At 41.6% G+C, this 24,656-nt stretch overlaps 1 protein-coding gene across 3 annotated transcripts in view; it reads right to left on the bottom strand.

The window, feature by feature from the left end:
- Positions 1 to 5,066: 5,066 nt before the first annotated feature.
- LOC101487844 (fibronectin type III domain-containing protein 4) overlaps positions 5,067 to 24,656 on the bottom strand; it is a 64,629-nt gene continuing 45,039 nt past the window's right edge. For all 3 annotated transcript variants that reach the window (XM_076880625.1, XM_076880626.1, XM_076880627.1), the window contains 4 exons: positions 17,343 to 17,445; positions 11,995 to 12,084; positions 11,620 to 11,786; positions 5,067 to 8,792 (listed from right to left, as the gene is read on the bottom strand). In XM_076880625.1, the coding sequence (XP_076736740.1) occupies positions 8,751 to 8,792; positions 11,620 to 11,786; positions 11,995 to 12,084; positions 17,343 to 17,445 (402 nt within the window). In that variant the 3' untranslated portion in view covers positions 5,067 to 8,750. The remainder of the gene's footprint in view (positions 8,793 to 11,619; positions 11,787 to 11,994; positions 12,085 to 17,342; positions 17,446 to 24,656) is intronic.

Genomic DNA, 24,656 nt, shown 5'->3' with positions numbered 1-24,656 from the left:
AAGGTCAGTGAATCCCAGGAAGGCGGCAGGTCCTGATGGAATACATGGAAAGGTTCTCAGAGCATGTGCTGACGAACTGACCGGAGTCTTCACTAAAATCTTCAACCTTTCCTTGTCATCAAACACCGTCCCGCCCTGCCTCAAAACCTCCACCATCATCCCCATCGCCAAGAAGACAGCTGTGGCCAGCCCAAATGACTACAGGCCTGTTGCACTTACGCCTGTAGTGATGAAGTGCTTTGAGAGACTGGTCTGTCAGCACATCAGGGCCGGTCTGCCTCCCACTCTGGACCCCCACCAATTTGCCTACAGGACAAATCGTTCCACCGAGGACGCCATCACCATAGCGCTCCACACTGCGCTGAGTCACCTGGAGCACCGAGGAAGCTATGTGAGAATGCTCTTTCTGGACTTCAGCTCAGCATTCAATCATATCATCCCGGAGATCCTGGTCCAGAAACTGTCTCACCTGGGACTCTCCACCCCCATCTGCCTCTGGATCAAGGACTTCCTGACAAATAGACCACAGTCTGTCAGACTCGGCCCCCACCGGTCCAGCACCATCACACTCAGCACCGGGTCTCCACAAGGATGTGTTTTGAGTCCCCTCCTGTTTACGCTCTACACATCCGACTGCTCCCCTACCCATCTCTCAAACACCATCATAAAGTTCGCGGATGACACCACAGTGGTTGGACTCATCTCAAGGGGGGATGAGTCGGACTACAGAGATGAGGTCAACAGACTGACTGAGTGGTGTTCAGTTAACAACCTCCAACTGAACACCACGAAAACTAAAGAACTTATCTTGGACTTCAGGAAGGGCAGAGCAGACCCGGCCCCACTTTACATTCACGGGAGCTGTGTGGAGAGGGTACACTCCATGAGGTTTCTGGGCGTGCAGATATCTGATGACCTCTCCTGGACTGCAAATACTACAGCGGTGGTTAAAAAGGCCCAGCAGCGTCTCCACTTTCTGAGAGTGCTCAGGAGGAACAACCTGGAGGAGAGGCTGCTGGTGACATTTTACAGAGCCACCATAGAGAGCATCCTAACGTACGGCATAACAACATGGTATGCAGGGTGCTCAGCTGCAGACAGGAAAGTACTGCAGAGGGTCATCAACACAGCCCAGAAGATCACTGGCTGCTCTCTGCCCAGCCTGGAGGTCACTGCAAACTCTCGGTACCTCAGCAGAGTTGGCAATATCATCAAGGACCACTCTCACCCCAGCAACCAACTGTTTGAACTATTACCGTCAGGCCGACGGTACAGGTCACATAAAACCAGGACAAACAGATTCAGGGATAGCTTCTTTCCCAGAGCTATCACCGTAGTAAATAAGCACAAAAACAATTGAACCTATTCCATACCGTCACTGTCATTATATTATGCTGCTATTCATACTGTCATTATATTAATGCTGCTATCCTGTATATATTGTACATACTATTGTTTGAGTACTTACGATTGTTTTTTTTGTACTTTTTATATTTTACATTTATATTTATTATTGAAACTTGCACCAAGGGAGTGGCACTCCAATTTCGTTGTACTCTGTACAATGACAATAAAGGCTATTCTATTCTATTCTATTATATTAGGTAATAATTTTGAGTTTAATGCAACTTAAATATATAAAATCAAGGGTTTATTTATTCAAATGATTAATTGTTAAGGAAAATATGGTTGGTGAAAACTGACTGTATACCAGTCAAGTCAGAATAGATTCCATTAAATTAAATATTTTGCATTCTACTTATGTTTATATGTAACATAATTACACATAAAATGTAATTAAATTACTTAAAGTCAATATCCTTTTGAGAGCAGTCACTTCAAGGTGCTGTATATTAGGGTAAGGTAAAGACCCAAAATATTAAAAAGAAACCCCAACATTACACAACTCTCTTTGAGCAAGCATTTGGTGACAGCGGGGAGGAAAAACTCCCTTTTAACAGGAGGAAACCTCCTTCAGAAACAGGCTCAGGGAGGATGGCCATCTGCCATAGAAAGGACAATTAAACTTTGAACAATGAGTTAACGTTAATGTTTGTTCTTGTTCTTCTGCGGGGCTCCAGATAAAACTGGGAGCATTTTAGAAGCAGTAGTCTGGGTGGGGTCTTTTATTTTGAAAATTGGCCTTATTCTTTATGCTGTTTAGACAGCTTCATGTGTCTTCTCAGAAAATAGAATCAGTGCCGTCTTAAATGACACAGACCAGGTGGACACTTCTGGGATGCTTCTTAATGCAAGTCTCGTATTGAACGTGTGTGATCAGCTGGGCCCATCTGATGTGATCTGAAATGACCTGTGATTGGTCAGCGTCTCCTATCATGAGCTAGCGTTTTCAGAACCTTACAAAAAGGTGCAGAGTCCCCATCTTTGAAGCAATCATTTAAAAGACAAAAAGATCTCAAGTTGCGCATCATTGCACAGGATGGCAACAGCTGTGCTCCCCAGCTGCTGTTTGCTTGTTTTTTTGTGGCATTTTTGCCTTTATTAGATAGTTGAACAGTGAAGATAGACAGGAGAGTGGGGAAGAGAGTGCGCAGGAAAACATTCAGCAATGGACCACAGGTCACACTCAAAGCTAGGCCGCTGCTCTCCGGCTAAGCTAAACTACAACCCCCCAGCAACTGTTTTTCCAAGTGTGACTGTATCATAGCTTTACACTAGGGCTTCATGAGCAGTGTTACACTGCACGGCCTACACACAGACATAATAGTGCATTTACAGGATTTTCTTTCAGGCGATTTTGAAAGGAAACTTGTCAGGTCAGTTCTTCAGGTAAAAATATGGCCACTTTTGTGACCCTCTAAAGTCAGGCTTTAGGATCAGCTTACCTCACTTACCCACAAACTTTTCTTTGTAGTATGTTTCTCAGCTGGCGAGACCACTTGAGTTTAAACATGCTGAAAGGTTATGGATGTTTTTTGTCACATTAACTCACAAATTCCCTATTTTAAATAGAAAACTTTACATTAAGTGTATCTCATTTACTTTTTCAATTACTTGATTTTATTTCTATTTATTTTACTAGTTTCCCTCTAGTAAATAAAACTTAAAAACAAAACAATAGTTTGTCTTTGCTGTAGGTTCCAGCAAGTAAACTGATATTTTCTTTCTGTAATTTATTAAATGAGGATATAAAGTGGATGTTTCACATCTTTTAAAGCTTGATATTAGATGTTATGACATCATGCGTGTGCTTGACAGGCTTTTCTGGGTTTATTTTAATCACATTTGCCATAATCCGGCCTCATCATGCATATGATAGCAGTGTTAGCATCTATTCAGTCCCACGAGCTTGAGCGCCAGTGTCAGTAATGAGAAATTTCTAAGTGGGAATTATCAGCTATTCGCCCAGTTTGCACAAACAAGTTTCAAAATAATGCCCTTTTGATGAGTTTTAATTAGAGTGCACCGGGACCAGAGGGCCCCACAATGACCCGCCAGGGCTTTAATAATTATGGTAAGAAAGGAGATAATTAACTGATGGCTGGAGAAATTAATCACATCGACCACTTGTGAGGAAGGAAAAGTTCAATTATTGATATGAGAGGGCAGGTCTGACTAATTTAATATATTGTTATTTAACATTTTTTTGATGTACAGCTGATTGCAAGTGGAAGTCGTTAAACCTGAGGTTGTTTTTGAAATGCGGATGCACTAAAATGACTACCTGCAGTCGCTGATTGATTCTCCAGGGCGCTCTTGGTGACTTTTAGGGGCGTCCGAAAGTGAAAAACCTTCATTTAATGGGGGAAATAATGGTTCAGACCTTTCGGGGGCCACTCTTGAACCTTCTCCCATTGAACAAAAGGTGTCCTGACATTTACCTGGGTCATTGGCAGGCTTTGTGCCTCGCAGCGTGCAGACGGGAAGTTCTTTTAGCTGCGTTTCAATGGATACCTGCCAGTCAGCCGAGAATCTCAACTCCACAATCATTCTGAAGCCGAAAGGAGAAGAGGAACATTAACATCAATAAAGAAAAAAAAAATCCCTTCTTCTCAAACAAGGCTTTTTTGTTTCAAAGAGCCACCGATTGGCATGACCAAATATCTCAATGAGAGGAATGTGCACTGCAGTTTAGTGATGCTGGCTACTTCTGATTCCTCCTACGCAAGTGAAAATTGAGCAGTGTCTTTATGAAGAGTTTCCTAATCTTTTGCCTTCCTCAGACTGTGTCCATGATGTGTTTCTCCCTGGCAACAATGCCTCCTTTCACGTTGGACTCGGCACAGTGAGTCATTCAGCTGAATGTCCCTGGCTCTGAATGATTTTGAGTGGGCTGACCAAATGTGTTGGGAGATTCAACACTGAAACAGCTCTTTCTCTCTGAGAGACTGGATGCTTCACTGTCATTTTAGACATATTTTGTTAGAGTTCTGCAAGGCTTTCATGGAGGCATGCAAGGTCAAAATGTTATAAGACTCCCAGGAGAGTTGTGGTTTCAATCCAGTAACACTTCCTGTTGCTGGACGTTTAAGTTTTAACTCTTTCCTCAAGAGGTTCAGGACTAAATATTTTGACCGGTAGAACATTGGTCGGCTTTATTTTCTTTACTAAATGTCTCTGACGGTGAAAAAAATATAGAGATTTGATAAATATTAAGGCAAAATAAATAAATACAAAGACTTCTTCAAAAGTATGTCTGACAGTTTGCTGAGATGGCTTTGCCAGGTAAGGCCCTGCTCTGGAGCTTGTGGGTTTTAATTCTTCTGTGCGTCAATGAGTTTTAGGCAAAACACATCATGAAGACTGAAGAGCTGGAAGAAACTAATTTGAAGTAATTGTATAAATGAATCTAGCAGTTAAAGAAATGCCTGTTAGATTCTGGTCTTATAGACCTTATAGAAACTTGGAGTTTGGATGTTTGTGAGTTTCATCCTCTCAAACTCAGACCAGTAAAAGTCCCATTTCTGTCAGTATAAAGAAGTTTAACAACACATTTAATCCTTGAGGTCACCCTTAATATGAGGGAAAAAGAGCAATTTCCACAACACATCTCAGTGTTTTCTACATGATAAACAAATGTTGGAGTAAACGAAAGAAATCTGGCGGCACAACTCTTTAATTGGAAGAAAACATGTGTAAAATTGCACATTACAGTTAAGTGTATAAGCGTGTACAATGGATACTGTGCAGTCTCTACACAGTGTATCCATTGGGCAAGCTAATGTGTGCTGGTTCTGGAATATTTTAGCCTATTTATATGATCATCTGACTGGTGGCATGACAGATTGTTAATTTGATCTTTAATTTCACTTCAGCTTGAGAAACATGTGAGGGTATCTTACCGAATTTTAATTGGATGGAATAAAATAATTTAAAAAATACATATCTGGTCAGGATATGTGTGGGTCGAGCGTACTGTAGAGAACATTCGAACACCTTTTAAAGGCAAACCTTAATGACTTCTTTAAATGTCAGTGTGGAGGGTGCTGTTATGTATGTCTGATTAAAATCTCATTAACTGAGAATGAATCCCTGGCACCGGCAGGAAAGTGGATGTTTTTTTTTCCCTTTTAAAGAGGAAATGTGATGGGAGAGTCAGTACAACATTAAAGAAGAGGATTTATCCACAGTCAATGATTCAGTCAGCAGCGCTTGATCGATCCTGTTCCCTCGCTCCTCTGCCTCAGTATTACCACAGACTTGTCGCAGACTCCCTCAGAGCATCAAAGAGGATGACGAGCCCCGGGCAAGCCGTGATATTTCAGACTGTTGGTGAAGACGACCTGCCCTTTACCTCCGCAGTCACTGAGGATTCCTCCACTCCTGTCTTTTTGTTTTTAGGAAGAGAGGACAAAACATTTCAGGAACATATTTCACTTTTAACTCAGAAGGTCGACACGTGCCTGAGGTGGAAGCCCTTCCTTCCTGTGACCTCTGACCCGGAAAGCCTTACAGCTGCAAATCACGCTCTGTGTGAGGTGAATTAGTGACATTTCCCTTTATTCAAATGAAGCAGAAATATACGCTTACTTCTGAATGATATGCAGACCTTGCCTCTCGTTAACTGCAGGCCAGGTTCTGATGGTGTTGTTCATCTGCTAACGTGTGAAGAATGGGATGAATAATCCTCTGAAAAGAGGATAGTATTAAGCAAAACTCTTTTTGCTTTGAAAAATAGATGTTTTTAGATTCATAATCAGTGAAGTCACTGAAATCTTAGAGAAAAAAACTTTCTCAGATTCTCCATGCATCAGAGCAATCCAGTACAATAATAGCATTAAAACAAACAAAGAAAAAAAAAGCTCATTTTAAATCTATGATCTCGTCTTAGATGCTTTACCTGCACGGACAGAGATGCAGATGCACAAATACCCCTGCAGCTTGCAGAACAAAAAACTGTATGTGATGGAGTTCAGGCGCCACCTTGTGTCCAATCTGCATACAGCAGTTATCAAAATTGATATTTGTTTAAGTCCATTTATAAAACATGGCAGATAAAAGCTTCAAACTCAGTCTTAGCTCCATCAAAAGGATTTTTCTGTTTGAGCAGCAAAAGTGTCACGTGTTTGTGTGCACTGATGCAAAACCTTATTGATGTTAACATCTGCACTCCTGCAAACGGTGCCTATTGATTAGCTGGTGATCTGCTAATCATCCTAATGCACCAGTAGGCTCACACTGACAACATTTCATGTTAATTTCCTGCTTGATGAACCCATGACAGAAAATAATGGCTTTGCAGATAATAGCATTTGATGCAGTTTGATTATGTACCCTGGCCTAAAAGCTTTTTCAGAGGACCTTTCCAAAGACAGAAAGTTTGGCTTTTGGCACGAGAAAATTCACTAAGTGTCCATATTGTGCATAATGGCAATGAGATGTCATCTATCCAGATATATTATAGGCTTTAAACTCAATATACTGCAACCAGTATACTGAGAATACATCATCCATCCCAAAATATGGCTTACTCTTATGAGGTTACTTGTCATTGGTTGGCTGTATTGCACAAACCAATAAGAATTCAGATCCACTGGGAACAAGGATCAGGTCATTTCTGTGTGCGAGTTTCACTAAAAACTGAACAGTTCTGCAGCAGGAGAACAAACAGCTACAACAGCTGGTTGTGTTGTAGATGTTTACTAAACTTACATTTTTTTAAACAAATTTAGACATAAAGAAACGTCTTTCTAAAAGTGCCCAGAGGACAACGTCCAGGGATGTCTGGTGTTCAGAGAGTACCTCTAATTGCTTCACATTTTGTTTTCTGTTGGCAAACGCAACTGCAAATGGTTTTCTACCTAGAGTTGATGTTGCTAATGTTGTGATTTACCAGACACTTTATTGGGTACACTGGTTTGGCCTTTCATGATTAGAATTTGATGTTCAACCACATCCCAAATGTGCTCAATGGGATAGAGATCTGGTGACTGTGGAGGCCATTTGAGTACAGAGAACTCATTGTCATGTTCAAGAAACTAGTTTGAGATGATCTAAGCTTTGTGACATGGCGTGTTATCAGAAGATGGTAAACTGTGGTCATAAAGGGATGGACATGGTCAGTAACAATGCTCTAAGCTGTGGTGTTTAAATTATGCTCAGTTGGTACTAAGGGGCCCAAAGTGTACCAAGAAAATATCCCCCACATCATGACACCACCAGCAGCCTGAACGGTTAGTACAAGACAGAATGGATCCATGCTTTCATGTTGTTACACCAAATTTTGACTCAACCATCTGAACGTTGTAGCAGAAATTGAGAATCATCAGACCAGGCAACATTTTTCAAATCTTCTACTGTCCAGCTCTGTTTGAGCTTATGTTCAGTAAGTCATTTTGACCATGTCTACATGCCCTGAGTTGCTTGCACTTGATTGGCTAATTAGAAATTTTAATGCTTAATGAGCTGTTTATCAGACATGCATAATGAAGTGGCCATTGAGTGTAAGTTAAGCTGTAAAAATAGGTGTTTTTGAGGGACAGACAAGGTTTAGAGCTGTACTTTTAAGTGGCTCAGATAGAAATAAAACCTTTTAACAAAATCCGAAACAACAAGAGAAGCTGCTGGAAACTTCAGGTGATATATCTTGAGAGTTGTTCACATCATTTCTGCTTTTAGAAACTCTGAGAAAACAAAAAGCTTAAACTTAATTTAAAAGGCGATCACACAATTTCAATGATTTAATTAAACTAATTATGAATTGTTTTACAATGTAAATTCCCCACTACCACCTCCTACATTCAAATGCTTCTGTGAATTACCTTTACAATCACCTTCAGCCTATGTACAGATTTGAATTGCGATGCTAAATTACCGAACATGAAAGTAATGTGAATTAATCCCATTAAATAACCATCCAGACAGGATTTCAAACGTGTGGTTCTACAGCGGGTAAAAAGAAAAAGGGATGAGCTGAACACCCGAGATGAAAGAATGTCTGCTGAAAATGAATGAGTCTGAGGCGAGTGGGACTTGGCACACGGTCGGGCCGACATGCTGGCAAATATTCACACTTCAGTCTTTGACATCAGAGAGAAGAAAACGGGAGATTAGTTTGGCCGCACTTCAGATGAGTCCAGCTTCCTTCCAGCTGTTTCTGAGCCCCCCGAGTCTCTGGCCACTAGAGAGCAGCAGCCGTCCACGGTCTCCGCAGCACGGCTCCTCGCTCTCATTTCAGTCTGATTTGCATGGAGTGGTTCCTTACTCGGCCCATATTTTACAATAGATTGGACTCTGAGTTTGTAAATCCTCCTCGCTTGTCCAAGAGGCTCCGATCCGGCACCCGCATCTCAGACCCTGATGATGCTGATGGAGGAGGAGGCCCTGTGCAGCTGAAAGAGAAGGAGCACACCATGAGACGTGAATCACAGACCACAGCATGTCATGCATGTCAGAGATTTACTTGCCAATCAATGAGCGAGGGTGAGCAGAGAACTAACTGCTCCCAGGAGCTTTTTATTTAAAGACTATCCTATTTAAAGTAGGATGCTTTTATTTTGAATCCATCATTAGGCTTTGGTATTTAAATCTCTGCAGAAATCTGTGTGTGCACATATATCCCCAGGAAAGTAGACAAAGCCCTAAATGAATTATTTTTTTTAAAGGATTAAACTCACGAGAAGTAGCTAATAAACTGTAAGGACACTTAAAAGCTGCAGAAATGCCAATAAGAAAAGACTAAATTAAGATAAGAGTGGTGTTTTTATAATTAAATTAACCATTAAATCCAGCCAGTGCAGTTTCAGCTCCGTAAACGCTCAAAGTAACGCTGCCTTTCTCTCACTTTGACACCACTGGAAGCCGTCCTGTATGAATAAACAGTGCGAGCTGCGCGCGGTGGGCGGTCAATTGACCCGTACATCGCGAGCAGTGAAGTCACAGGTTCTCGCAGCGAGAGAGGCCAATTAGAACGGGAAGTGTGAATTAACTTCCGACAGACAGATGCCCTGCCAAAATGTTCCGGGACATTCTCTCCACAAACACTCTTTGATACATATAGACAGGCGATGGATTAAAGGAAAAGATTTTAAAACAGAGCGCAGCAGAGGACAGAAATCTGTAAACTCCACATTTATGATTTGGAGTCACACAGGCTGTCGCTCACTTCAAACTTACCATGCCACATAGAAGCTTTTAAAGGACTCAGTGGCATTGCATCTAAATGCACTGGCTGACCATGGTTCATTTTGTGAAGGGCCGTATTTTAATCCAAGCTGTGAACCTTTCCCAAACCAAACTGACTGTCTCCGTCACATTAAAGTAAAAACAGCATGTCAACCTCTTTGCGACCAGAAAATTGAACTAGAAAACTAGAAAAGCTGGTGATTGCACTGCATTTTTTCATGATCGAGTGCTGCAAGTAGTTGCGACACCAAAAGCATGAACACTTTTGATTGCCTGGAGGGAGGCAACCTGTCTTGAAACAGACTGCAATCACTCTGAGACCACTTGGCAAAAGTTTGCAAATGATCCTAAACGCAAATTCAGAAACACAGATTTCCAGCATTCAATCAATCTAAGTCAGTCTGCACCAAATGAGCATGAATCTCTGTGCAACATGAGACTCAACTTAACTAGTACTCCCCCTTGTAAAAGCAAGGCTGCTGAGCACCAAGATCATTTTGCAGTTAAATGAGTCATGAGAGCGTCTGCTTCGCGAAAATCCGCTGGCAATGAGTCTTTCACATCGCTGTGGAGGAATTTTGTCCCACTCTTCTTTGCAGAATTGTTTTAATTCAGACACATTGGAGGGTTTCCAGCATGAACGACCTGTTTAAGGTCAGTGCAAAGCATTGCAATCTAATTTAAATCCAGAGTTTGACTTCACTCCAAAAACATTTTGTTTATTTCTGCTGGTGTGTCTCTGATCATTGTCCTGATGCATAACCCAAGTGCTCTTGAGCTTCAGGTCTTGAACTGATGGTTGGACATTCTCCTTCACGATTATCTGGTAGAGAGCAGAATTCATGGTTCTATCAGTTACAGCAAGTCGTCCTGAAACAGCAAAGCAGCCCCATCACACTACCACCACCATGTTTGACTGTTGCTGTGATGTTCTTTTTATGAAATGCTGTTAGTTTTATGTCAGATGTAACAGGACTTGAACCTTCCAGAAAGTTCAGCTTTTGTCTCGTCAGTCCACAGAATATTTTCTTGGGGATCATCAAGATGTTTTTGGTAAATGTGATACAAGCTTTTGTGATCTTTTTGGTCAGCAGTGGTTTTCTCCATTTTTGTCCAGTCTCTGTTTTATTGTTGAATCATGAACTCTGACCTTAACTGACACAAGTGAGTCATGCAGTTCTTTCAATGTTGTTGTGGTTCTTTTGTGGCCTCCTGGATGAGCCATCGAAGCTGTTGGAGTAATTTTGGTTGGCTGGTCACTCCTGGGAAGCTTCACCGCTGTTCCAAGTTTCCTGCATGTGTGGATAATGACTCTCACTGTGGTTCACTGGAGTCCCAAAGACTCAGAAATGACTTTTTAACCCTTTCCAGACTGATAAATGTCACTGACTTAATACATGATTTAATAAAGGGGGCAGTTACTTTTTCACAGCACCGGGATTCAGGCTGCTGGATAGTTCCTTATTCTATTAACGCACATAATCTGTGTCCTCTGTTTCCTTCCTCTTAATGACCAAAGTTTTATGATTTGTTGTAACCTTCCTCTGAGAGTTTGTAATGAGGCCGTGAACGTACAGCCTCGCTTTCTCTACTCAACACCACAAGTGAAGAAATGTTCTTCTATCTGATGTTATTCTCTGCACCAGTAATCTTGCAGATGACGAAATGGGTGATAAATGAAATGTGGCCATTAGGGGGCGCTGCAACCAGGACACCTGTAGCTGGTGTGTCTAATTAAAGCTGCTCGCATGTGGAAAAACAAAAACAAATCGTCTGCCTGTTCGCTTTAACTGAGGAGATGCTCAGCAACAACTGAATGGGCGTTTGCGCTGCTCTCTGTTTTCAGCCCGGCTGTTTTATATTTAGCTGCGATGGCAGTAGCTCTAGTTGCTAGGAGATCTCTGATGCAACTACAAAGACTCTACAGAGGAAACAAAATACTCCTGGCAGCCAGGAGCGAGCGTGCATTATAGAGGAGTTCTGCAGCAAGACGAAGAGGGGAGGAAGAGGAGGAAGTTTTAGTAAATGAGTCACCCTGCTGCTGCGGACGGCTCCGTTGTGGTAGATGGGCGAGCTGCCAGCTGAGGCATTGTAGTAGGAGGAAGTGGCTCGGACCAGCGGCCGCTTGGCTTTCTCCTTGGTGCCGTTGGAGTCGTTGTCTTTGATGATGTCGTACTGCCGGCAGAAAAGGGCGATGACGGCTGGCGGTGTGGAAAGCAAAGAGAAAAGAAGTCAAAAACATCCCTCGCTTGATGAGTTTGCGGTCTCAAGCACTAGATTCAGGTCATATTAAATTAACACATGAATTTTATTGAATACATTAAGGCGGTTAACGGAGTTAGAAAGGAAAATTATTCAGAAGAGATGCTTAGAGTGTCCATTGGATGGTGTCTGTTGGTGCAAGCTGACCTGCCCACAGCAACAGCACAGTGGTGATGATCAGCAGCTCTCCAGTCTCCAGTTGTGGAGTCATACCCAGACCCTCCATCGCTGGCTCATCTGAGGACAAAGACAAGTCTGGTCAAACTCTACTCAACAGAATATACTACAGTTCTATCTTCTACCAGCAAATCCCATTAAAAAAAATAAAAAAATCTGAAAGGCTCACAGTACGTTTAATGTGGACTATTTTTAGTAGCGGATTGATCCACATTTTCTGTTGTTTTCATGGTAATAATGCAACATGTGAGTCAGTGCAACAGTGTGACTCACTGATGTGTTTTTAATGACCACCACAGTGAAGCTCTGAGGCACACAGGAGTAACATGTACGCTATGACACTTTGTAAACACAGTACTTAATGGGATTTTTCCTCCCAGATGTTTGTAGTTGCTATGGCTACTTTACAGGTATTATTTTTACTGCTACTGTTCCACCCTTATACTACAGTGCTATGCAAAAGTCTTGAGTCAACCCTTTCTTTATATCTTTCTAGGAAAATGTGATCTACTGAAACGTGCAAATATATGAGGCAAAAACAGAGTTTGTACAACTCTAATGAGTTGTGACCATCTTTATTCTTCAGGACAGTCTTAGGCAGCTGGAATAGTTCTCCAGGCTTCTTGAAGGACATTCAAAGCTCTTCTTTGGTTGTTTCTGCCTTTTGTTCCGTTCTCTGTCAGCATGATCCCACACTGCTTCGATAATGTTGAGATCCAGGCTCTGGGGAGGCTAAATCCATGGCCGATAGTGTTCCACTATGTGTTTTTCAATCGAGGTATTATTTTACTGCATTGGCATTGTGTTTAGGATCATTGTCATGGTGAAAAATGAAGCTGCTGCCAATCAGATGGTTTCCAGATGGTATTACATGATAGATCAAAAATTCATAATTCAACAATTATGACAAAGATCGCCAAGATGTCAGCCTTTCCTCCCTGTTTCCCTCCATTAATGATTGCTTCCTGACAGCCACGCTTTCACTGAGACCATTTCAATGAGGCTTCAATGAACAGTAGCTGGATCAGCTGAAGGTCCAGATGCATTTCTCGTGTCCTGTGTCTGTTAGGAGACCTGGGTCGTTGACCCAGAGTTTTGAGTTTTCATTATTGTTGAACTTTGACTTAGCCATTTTTTATCATTTCTAGTCTTTTGGTTTATTTGTTAGAGTTCTCTGTCCTATGGTTTATGTATCTGTGTTCTATAGTTGCTCTGTCTCCTCTGTCATCTTTATCCCCTTGTCAAGTCCGCGTCTCTGTATTATGTTTCCTGTTTTACTTTGAAAGTCCCTGATTTTGCTTCCCTTGTCTCGTTAGCCCTGATTTGTCCCAGCTGTGTTTCCCTCCTGCCTTCCATTCCTTGATTGCGCCCTCTGTGTATTTAAGCCCTGTGTGTTCCTCTGTCTGTGTCACGATCTAGTGTCTTATCATGCTGTGTGGTCTGCCTGTCAGCCTGTTTGGTTTTGTCGTTTTCAGTTTAGTTTTTGGTTTTTATTTTACAATAAATCTAAGTTTGAGTTTACATTCCATCTCTGTGAGTCTGCACTTTGGGTCCTCCTTACCACCACTCCTGCCTGCATACAGCCTCACCTGACAGTGTCAGGTCTTTGCTGGATTCCCCCCCCCCCTGTTTCTTAAGAACGTGACTTTTAGATAGTATTCATCTGCTGTACTTGTCCAGTTTCCTCAAAATTTTTAAGGACACAGTGCACACCATGCTGAGATATGCCAAGCTTTCAGCTATATCTCTTTGTGAATCACCTTTCTGGTGCAAAAATACTATTTTATGTCTGTCAAACTGTGTTATCTTTGATATTTTTCACAGATTCAACCAAAGAAATTGAAACAAATGGTGTGTTTTTATGATAGGTTGCTAATAACAAAGTAACTAAAGATACAAAAGAACTATGCCTTTGAAGTAAAACACAAAGACATGAGGAGTGGCTCAAGACTTTTGTATACTGAATAACGCGTACAACATTACAACTACATCATTTTATTATTATTGCCAGTGTCTGTGAAGGTTCTCAGTCATCCAGGTCAACATAGTCTAAGGAGCTTGGAAAGAAAAGCGTCTGGACTTCTTTAAGTTGCTTCAAGACGTTTCACCTCTCAACCGAGAAGCTTCTTCAGTTCTAGGGTCAAATGGTGGAGAGTCCCAGATTTTAGCCCTGTGGGAGTATCCCCCCCGAGAGGGACAAAGGACCCCCTAATGATCCTCTACCTAATCACATGAGCCAAGTTGTGAAAATAGGTGTAGCTCACAATCAGCCAGGCTTTCGTGTGGGCTCATTGTGAAACCTAGCCCCACCCTATCATGTGAGTACCTGAGTTTAGAAGGCCCAGGATGTGCGTGGGCGTTAAGGCGTCTGGGAAGGGATCTCAAAACTGAATTTTAGATAGCAGACAGTTGGTGTCGTAAAGCCCCGCCCTCTGTTCATAGATGGTTTGACTGATGGCCCTTACTATAAAGATTTGTTTTGGACTTTACGTTTCCCAATTTTGCTTTAAGTTATAAAGTTATTTTGTTATTTACATATGGCCTAATAATTATCCTTATTGCTGTTTTAGATGCTTCAAAGGATAGTTACAGATTTCTGTCAGAATCTGCAGATTATACAGTACTCTTGAGGGTACACCAGTACTGAAGGTCCAGATACACTCAACTCAAACGCTGCTCATGACATCCTTCCATCTCGTATTATTAAAGATGGGTTTAACATTATCGAGCCCTGTATTCTATCATTAATTAACCTGTCATTGTTATCGGGTTGTGTTCCGGCTGCTTTTAAACATGCTGTAGTGCAACCTATACTCAAAAAGACCTCCCTTGATCAGAATTATCTCGCTAACTTTAGACCCATTTCCAAACTCCCGTTTCTGTCTAAAATCCTAGAGAAGATTGTTCATTCCCAACTTCAAACTTATTTGGATGCAAATAATATCGAGGAAAAATTTCAGTCGGGCTTTAAGCCACGCCATAGCACGGAAACTGCATTACTGAGAGTCTTTAATGATCTTCTCTCAATTGCTGACTCAGGGCGCCCTGTGGTGTTAATTTTGCTTGATTTGTCCTCTGCTTTTGATTTGGTGGACCATAATGTCCTTTTAATGAGGCTTAAACATCTGGTGGGCATCACGGGCAGTGCCCTTAGCTGGTTTAAATCCTATCTCTCAGAAAGGTCCTTTTCTGTCACCATGGGTACCTACTCCTCCTCCATTGCCCCTGTTACCCCTGTGTCCCCCAGGGGTCTGTGTTGGGTCCCATGCTGTTCTCTTTATACTTGTTACCCTTGGGCCGAATCTTTGATAAATACAATATTTCTTTTCACTTTTATGCGGATGACATTCAAATCTATTTTGAACTGGCTGAGGATGTCACGTTGTCGTTGCAACACTTCTCCGATTGTATGAATGAAGTTAAAATCTGGCTACTGAGCAATTCCCTCATTCTAAATGATAAGAAGACTAAAATTGTAATCTTTGATACTCCCTCCTCTCAGGCTGAACTAATTGGTATTCTCAGGCCCTTTGCTGACTCCCTTTCTGACACTGTGAGGAACCTGGGTGTTGTCTTGGACAGTTCCTTCAAGTTGCACAAACATGTGTCCTCTGTAGTTAAATCGAGTTTCAATAAATTACGTCTAACCTCTAAGGCCAAGCCCTACTTACCACGTAAGGACCTGGAGAAACTTATCCATGCCTTTTATTACATCAAGGTTAGATTACTGTAATTCCCTTTACACTGGTCTCAATTCTGCCCTTGTTCACAAACTGCAGCTCGTTCAAAATGTGGCTGCGCGTCTCTTAACTGGAACTGGCAGGTTTGAGTCTATTAATCCAGTTCTTTCCGACCTGCACTGGCTCCCTATTAAATTCCGTATTGATTTTAAAATCATATTGCTCACTTTTAAAATCATAAATAACACCGTGCCCAGCTATCTTACGGATCTCCTCAGCTTTTATACCCCTGGGAGAGCGCTTAGATCAGCAGGTCAAATGCTCCTGGTGCGACCTAGATCTCGGCTCAAGACCAGAGGTGACCGCGCATTCGCCGCTTTCGCCGCTTTCGCACCCTACCTCTGGAATAACCTCCTTCTAGCTATTCGGGCGTCTGATTCAATTCAATCTTTTAAATCTCGATTAAAAACGTATTTGTTTAGCCTTGCTTTCCCCGCCTCCTAGAGCCCGCATTTTTAGTGTATTGTAACTTATCTTTTTCGCTTTATTAATGTTTATAATGTTTTAACCTTCAGCCTTTTGGGTTGTGCCTACTATGCCTGGTGTATTATTGGTTAGTTATGTCTCCCGCCTGTTAGTATATTTTATTTGTTTTTTGTATTTTGTGTTTTGTACTTGTATTTATTATTGCTCTTAACTCGTTCTGTGAAGCACTTTGGCATACAGTACCTGTGGTTTTTTAAATGTGCTATATAAATAAAATTGTATTGTATTGTACAAATAAAATGTTCACATTTCTCCAACGTTGTCTTCCCAACAGTTTCACTAACATCTACACTGGATGGCCAGGAAGCATTCACGATGTCTTCTCCGGCGCTGATAATTGGTGTCTGTCTTGTGTCAGTGACATAAGACACGGATTTAATGCGACATGACCATTCAAACAGCAGTCGCTTTCTAAAACATCAGATATGTATCGGATTCAGTAACACATATGAAAGTAGCCCAGATCGGATTTGAAAATATCGGATTTGTGCTGTTCACACTGTCATACCATGATCGGATATGGGTCGCACAGGGTCAAAAAAGTCGGATTTGATGTGCTTTCGCCTGCCATCTGAACGTAGCCATAGATGGCTTCTTTTCCTCCTATTTCAAACCATCTGTCTTCTCTGTCCAAAATTTGAACATTGGCGTCCTCAAAAGAGTGACCTTTGTCCTTTAGATGGAGATGGACCGCTGAGTCTTGTCCCGTCGAGGTGGAGCCATGCGTTTGTGAAGTGGCTGTTTGGTCTCTCCAATGTAGAGGTCTGAACATTCCTCGCTACACAGTACAGCATATACTATGTTGCTAAGTTTGTTTTTAGGAGTTTTGTCTTCGGGATGAACCAGTTTTTGTCGGTCTTAAAGTCCAGACACATTTCTTTCGAAGCTCCACAGACTATTATTGCCAGTATTTAACATGTGCATACACACCTTGAAAACTTGACTTAAAACAGCGTTTCTGAGACACCAAACTTCTGCGTACTTCATGCAACAATAAAATACCTCAGATTTGTGTCTGTGCTGCTGAAACACGGCACGTCATGTGTTTTACTTTAGGAAGCTCCCCTCTGGAGTGTGTTTATGAGCACTCACGGTGGTCCAGGACTCCGGCTGGATAATGGTCGGTCCTCTCCAGAGTCCTGAAGTGGACGGCACGGCTGGGTGGGCTGTCACCGTGCGGCCCAACGGACTGCACCTACATCCAACAAGGGGGAAAAAAGTATTTAGAGGGAATGTTAAGATATTTTTAAGCAAAGGTAGAGCCAAGCTGATGACAGCTGAGCACAAACTCTGGGTGCATTCTTACAGTGGCATTAACAAAGGACAACATTATGCAACGATGGTAAGAAACTGGCTGCCGAGGGTATATTTAGTGAGCGAGCGGTGCTTTGGCTTTTGGCCGTGATCCTGAATGATCATTGGAGGACGCTGAGTAAAAGCTTGAAAGGCAACAGAGAGAATATGAATTTAAGCTATAAGCTCATTTGGGGACATTTTCAGTCACTGGGAAAGATTATAAAATTAGGCTTTGTGTAAAAAATAAACACGTGTTAATGGTGTTTCACATTCAAATCGGGCTGCAGTGGAGTTTTGTAACAGGAAGCACTCAGTTTAATGCACACACAGGGAAATCAATCAATCACAGAGATAAAATTACATCCACACGAGGTCTCAATGTGCCACAGATGCTCTCTCCACCTACACAACACAGCCAACGGCAGTATGCAGCAAGTTTTCTGTGGAGTGTATGAAGTAAGTCCTTGAATTTAGAGTGTTTGTTCTCCTCTAATTCTACAGTCTGATGCCTGCAAAGTGTCCTCTGCAAGCTCTAATCTGTCCCCTCATCCTGGATAACAACACCCAACTCCATTGGGAAATTCATCCTTTAATTTTTAACCTCCCCGCACGCCAAAGGGAGGTCAGAGGTCAAATTCAGCCCCCTCTGGACCTCACCGGGCAGCAATGCATTGCTCAATGACACTTTCGCAGGACATCTGTCTGCTGACGAGCACATTGAAGCAAGTCCTGCAGCTGAAGGACAGTCTGCAGTCTGCGTCAGTCTGTTAGGCTATAAAAATTTTAATAGCACCACGATAATGGAGTCACATTAGAGACTCCCTCTTCAGAGAGGAGCTGCAGTTTTAGTTTAAACTTTCAGAACAGAGACGTGTCACTGTTTAGGTTGATCAAACACTGACACTTGATTTAAGAAAAAATGCTTTGTCATCATCTAAGAAAGTTTCTCAGCTGTGATGCAGATGATCCATCTATTCGCTAACCAAGCATTAAATGATACTGAAATAATTAACATAATTAAAATGGTAATTAATGTTTTTATGAGAGGTTCAGCAGTGTTTTTCAGCCCTGGATAAGCAATTTGTAAGGTTGCCAGGTTGTGAAAATATCAAATTATTTTACATTTATGTGGACTTGTGCTTAAAATATGAGTTTATAATCAGCTTTCAGCTTCATTACACTGAGTAATACATAGATATACAGTTTTGGTCAGACGTTTACATCCACTCATCATAGGCATGAATGTCGTGGTAATTTTGGGCTTTTAATTATTTCTTGGAACTGTTCTATTTCTAGGGTGGGATGATTGTACAGGATAAATCTTTAATGACTTTGAAAAACAAGAACTGGGTAAGTTTCAATTCAGTTATCTATTTATTTTGGATTTTTTCTAATCCAAACAGGCTCAAAAATATGCATACACTCTTAAATCTTTTACTAAATGGTGCTGATTGTTCTATGATGTCTTTTAACTCACAAGGCCAATTAACTTCTCGTTAGTGATCATGACTGTGTACAGCTGGTAGTTTCTCTTTGCAGTATTAAAAGGATTTGTTTGACGGCACTCATTAGGCTGACCAATACTCGGAACAATGGGAAAGTCCAAGGAACTCAGTGAAGATCCAAGAAGGAGAACTGTAGATTTGGGAAGGTTGTGAAGGTCTTGCAGCCATTTCTAAACAACTGCAGATTCCAAGATCAGTGATTCAAACAAATGTACATAAGTAGGCTACAAGTTATTCAGATGTGTCACCACTTTGTTGCTACATCATGAAAATAATGTTGATCGTGGACCAACATTATTATTACCTAAGAACGCCGTACCAGCTGTCAAGCATGGTGGTGGCAGGTTCATGCTGTGGGGCTGTTTTGCTGCCAGTGGTACTGGTACTGTCACAGTCTGGCGAGGGCAGACTGTATGAATTGAGAAAAGGACCCAAAACGCAGACTCCAAGGAACAGGGAACAGAACTTGAAATGTTAACAAAAGGCAAGCCGTTTAATATGGCTGGTAGAAGAGATACAAACAAAGGGCAAGGCAAACTGAAGCAAAATTAACACAAACCTAAACTGGGGAATCTAAACAAACAATAAGAAAAACCCAGACAAGAAACTTGGAAGCATGGCATGGCATAGGAAACATGGCGTGGACAACAGACGACCTGACAATCACACACTGAAAACAGAGGACTTAAATACACAGGAGGTGATTAGGGGAAGTGGAGACACATGAGGAAACAGCTGACTAGGATAAACATAATGATGCACAGGCAAGAGTAAAACTAACCGCATGAGCACAGAACACAAGACCCCTTTTTCAAAATAAAACAAGAAACATGCAGACTTAGACACGACAACCAGAACTTGACAACGTAAGACACAGACATGAAACGCATGAAGAGCAGGGGAGATTTAACATGGTTGGAAACGGAGGGGGAAATAATAAGAACTAGAAACACTTAGGCATGATAATACAAACTTGATAACATAAGACACGCAGCATGAAACACAAAGGGTGAGGGGAAGCTTAAATACAGGGGAAGAAAACACAAGGAGTCTAATAACCAAATGAACTTAGATAACCTAATGAACAAAATAAACTCAAACATAAAACGCTGGGTCAAAAGACCCAGGACCATGACAGGTACACTGCAAGAAGTTGATGGAATAATGAAGAAGGATGACTATCTCCAAATTCCTCAAATTCACCTCAAATCAGGACAATGATCCCAAACAGATCAAAACTAGTTGGGAATAGATAAAGCAGGCTAGCATTGAGCTTCTGGAATGGCCTTCCTAAAGCCCCGACCTCAATCCTGTTGAAAATCTCTGAACTGGGCTTAAAAGCCGGGTCTGTGCCAGGAAACCATCCAATTAGAATGAGCTGGCAGAAAGTATAATAGGTGAGTTTTGAAGGTAAAGATATTTGATATTAAAGAAGATATATATATATATATATATATATATATATATATATCTGGGACTTATATCTTTGTCCGTCTGTATCTGGGACTTCCAGATACAGACGGACAAAATGGTGGTGGCTAACCAACCGGACATAGTGGTGGTAGACAAACAGAAGAAGACGGCCGTAGTGATCGATGTAGCGGTTCCGAATGACAGCAATATCAGGAAGAAGGAACACGAGAAGCTGGAGAAATACCAAGGGCTCAGAGAAGAGCTCGAGAGGATGTGGAGGGTGAAGGTAACGGTGGTCCCCGTGGTAATCGGAGCACTAGGTGCGGTGACTCCCAAGCTAGGCGAGTGGCTCCAGCAGATCCCGGGAACAACATCGGAGATCTCTGTCCAGAAGAGCGCAGTCCTGGGAACAGCTAAGATACTGCGCAGGACCCTCAAGCTCCCAGGCCTCTGGTAGAGGACCCGAGCTTGAAGGATAAACCGCCCGCAGGGGCGTGCTGGGTGTTTTTATATATATATATATATATATATATATATATATATAGGTTGCACACACAGTAGGTATATATATATATATACCTACAACCACGATTACCGACACTAACAAGCTGATCTACAATACGGCAGCAGTGATCAGTGAGATGCTTGGCTACAAGTTGAACAGCCACAAGGTGCAGTACCCCCCATGGAGAAGGAGGCTAGAGGGCAAGATCAAAGTAGCACGGAGGGAGGTTAGCCAACTAACGGAGTTGCAGAAAGGTGCGACAAATAAGGTGCCTAAGACCAGGAGTGACATGTTTAGCCGCATGTTCTCCTTAAATTGCTGGCTGTCTGAGTGGTGTCCCAGAAACGATGTGGGCTTCATAGATAATTGGCAAATCTTCTGGAGGAAACCTGGTCTTGTTAGGAGAGACGGCATCCATCCCACTTTGGATGGAGCAGCTCTCATTTCTAGAAATATGGACAAATTTATTAAACCCCCAAAATATGACTATCCAGAGTTGGGACCAGGAAGCAGAGTTGCAGTCGCCTCTCTGCAGCTTCTCTCCTCCTGCTACCCCCCCAAAAACCCATCTCCATAGAGACTGTGTCAGCTTCCAAAAAGACAAAAAACAAACTAAAAACCAGCAACAAACAACTTAAACATAAACAATTACAAAGAAAGAACAATACAGTATCCACATCTGAACCAAAGAGTAAAACAGTGAAATGTGGATTATTAAATATTAGGTCTCTCTCCTCCAAGTCTCTGTTAGTACATGACTTAATAATTGATCAACAAATTGATTTACTCTGCCTTACAGAAACCTGGTTGCAGCAGGATGATTATGTTAGTTTAAATGAATCAACACCCCCGAGTCATTCTAACTACCAGAAATCTCGAAGCACAGGCCGAGGGGGCGGTGTGGCAGCAATTTTTCACACCAGCCTATTAATTAATGAAAGACCAAGACAGACTTTTAATTCATTTGAAAGCCTGATGCTTAGCCTCGTCCACCCCAGCTGTGAAACTCAGAAACCAGTCTTACTTGTTATCATCTATCGTCCACCTGGGCCTTACACAGAGTTTCTCTCTGATTTCTCAGACTTTATATCTAATTTAGTTCTGAGCTCAGATAAAATAATTATTGTGGGTGATTTTAACATCCATGTAGATGCTAAAAATGACAGCCTCAACATGGCATTTAATCTGTTATTAGACTCAATTGGTTTCTCTCAAACTGTAAAAGAACCCACCCACCACTTTAATCACACTCTAGATCTTGTTTTAACATATGGCATAGAAACTGAACATTTAACAGTGTTTCCTGAAAACCCTCTCCTGTCTGATCATTTCCTGATAACATTTACATTTACAATAATTGATTACACAGCAGTGGAGAGTAGACTTTATCAAAGTAGATGTCTTTCTGAAAGCGCTGTAACTAAGTTTAAGAATATAATCCACCCACTGTTATCATCTTCAATGCCCTGTACCAACATAGAGCAGAGCAGCTATCTGAACGCTACCCCAACAGAGGTCGATTATCTTGTTAATAATTTCACCTCCTCACTACGTACGACTCTGGATACTGTAGCTCCTGTGAAAACTAAGGTCTCTAATCAGAAGTACCTGACTCCGTGGTATAATTCTCAAACACGTACCCTAAAGCAGATGACTCGTAATCTGGAGAGGAAATGGCGTGTCACAAATTTAGAGGATCATCATTTAGCCTAGAGAAATAGTTTGCTGCTTTATAAGAAAGCCCTCCGCAAAGCCAGAACATCTTACTATTCATCACTGATTGAAGACAATAAGAACAACCCCAGGTTTCTCTTCAGCACTGTAGCCAGGCTGACAAAAAGTCAGAGCTCTTTTGAGCCAACCATCCCTTTAACGTTAACTAGTAATGACTTCATGAACTTCTTCACAAATAAAATTTTTATCATTAGAGAATAAATTACCAATAATCATCCCACAGATGTAATATTATCTACAGCTACTCTTACCATTGATGTTAAGTTAGACTCTTTTTCTCCAATTGATCTTTCTGAGTTAACTTCAATAATTACTTCCTCCAAACCATCAACGTGTCTTTTAGACCCAATTCCTAGAAAACTGCTCAAAGAAGTCCTGCCATTAATTAATTCTTCGATCTTAAATATGATCAACCTATCTCTAATAATCGGCTATGTACCACAGGCCTTCAAGCTAGCTGTAGTCAAACCTTTACTCAAAAAGCCATCTCTAGACCCAGCAGTCTTAGCTAATTATAGGCCAATCTCCAACCTTCCTTTCATATCAAAAATCCTTGAAAGAGTAGTTGTCAAACAGTTAACAGATCATCTGCAGAGGAATGGTTTATTTGAAGAGTTTCAGTCAGGTTTCAGAGCTCAGCACAGCACAGAAACAGCTTTAGTGAAGGTTACAAATGATCTTCTTATGGCCTCTGACAGTGGACTCATCTCTGTGCTTGTCCTGCTAGACCTTAGTGCAGCATTCGATACTGTCGACCATAATATCCTATTAGAGCGATTAGAACATGCTGTAGGTATTACAGGTACTGTGCTGCAGTGGTTTGTATCATATCTATCTAATAGACTCCAATGGAGTGTCCTCTTCACACACTGAGGTTAATTATGGAGTTCCACAGGGTTCAGTGCTAGGACCAATTCTGTTTACATTATACATGCTTCCCTTAGGCAGTATCATTAGAAGACATAGCATACATTTTCACTGCTATGCAGATGACACCCAGCTCTATCTGTCCATGAAGCCAGATAACACACACCAATTAGTTAAACTGCAGGAATGTCTTAAAGACATAAAGACCTGGATGGCCGCTAACTTTCTGCTTCTTAATTCAGATAAAACTGAGGTTATTGTACTCGGCCCTGAAAAGCCTAGAAATATGGTATCTAACCAGATTCTTACTCTGGATGGCATTACCTTGGCCTCCAGTAACGCTGTGAGGAACCTTGGAGTCATTTTTGACCAGGATATGTCCTTCAATGCACATATTAAACAAATATGTAAGACTGCGTTCTTCCATTTGCGCAACATCTCTAAAATTAGAAATATCCTGTCTCAGAGTGACGCTGAAAAACTAGTTCATGCATTTATTACTTCCAGGCTGGACTACTGTAATTCATTATTATCAGGATGTCCAAAAAACTCACTGAAAAGCCTTCAGCTAATCCAAAATGCTGCAGCAAGAGTGCTGACAGGGACTAGAAAGAGAGAGCATATTTCTCCTGTTTTGGCTTCCCTTCATTGGCTTCCTGTTAAATCCAGAATTGAATTCAAAATCCTGCTCCTCACATACAAGGTCTTAAATAATCAGGCCCCATCTTATCTTAATGACCTTGTAGTACCATATCACCCTATTAGAGCACTTCGCTCTCGCTCTGCAGGCCTACTTGTTGTTCCTAGAGTATTTAAAAGTAGAATGGGAGGGAGAGCCTTCAGTTTTCAGGCCCCTCTTCTGTGGAACCAGCTTCCAGTTTGGATTCGGGAGACAGACACTATCTCTACTTTCAAGTTTAGGCTTAAAACTTTCCTTTTTGCTAAAGCATATAGTTAGGGCTGGACCAGGTGACCCTGAATCCTCCCTTAGTTATGCTGCAATAGACGTAGGCTGCCGGGGGATTCCCATGATGCATTGAGTTTTTCCTTTCCAGTCACCTTTCTCACTCACTATGTATTAACAGA

This window comes from Maylandia zebra, linkage group LG23 (assembly GCF_041146795.1).
Source record: "Maylandia zebra isolate NMK-2024a linkage group LG23, Mzebra_GT3a, whole genome shotgun sequence".
Lineage (NCBI taxonomy): Eukaryota > Metazoa > Chordata > Actinopteri > Cichliformes > Cichlidae > Maylandia > Maylandia zebra.
The sequence above is the reverse complement of the archived record's forward strand: the minus strand, read 5'-3'. Positions and strand labels throughout refer to the sequence as shown.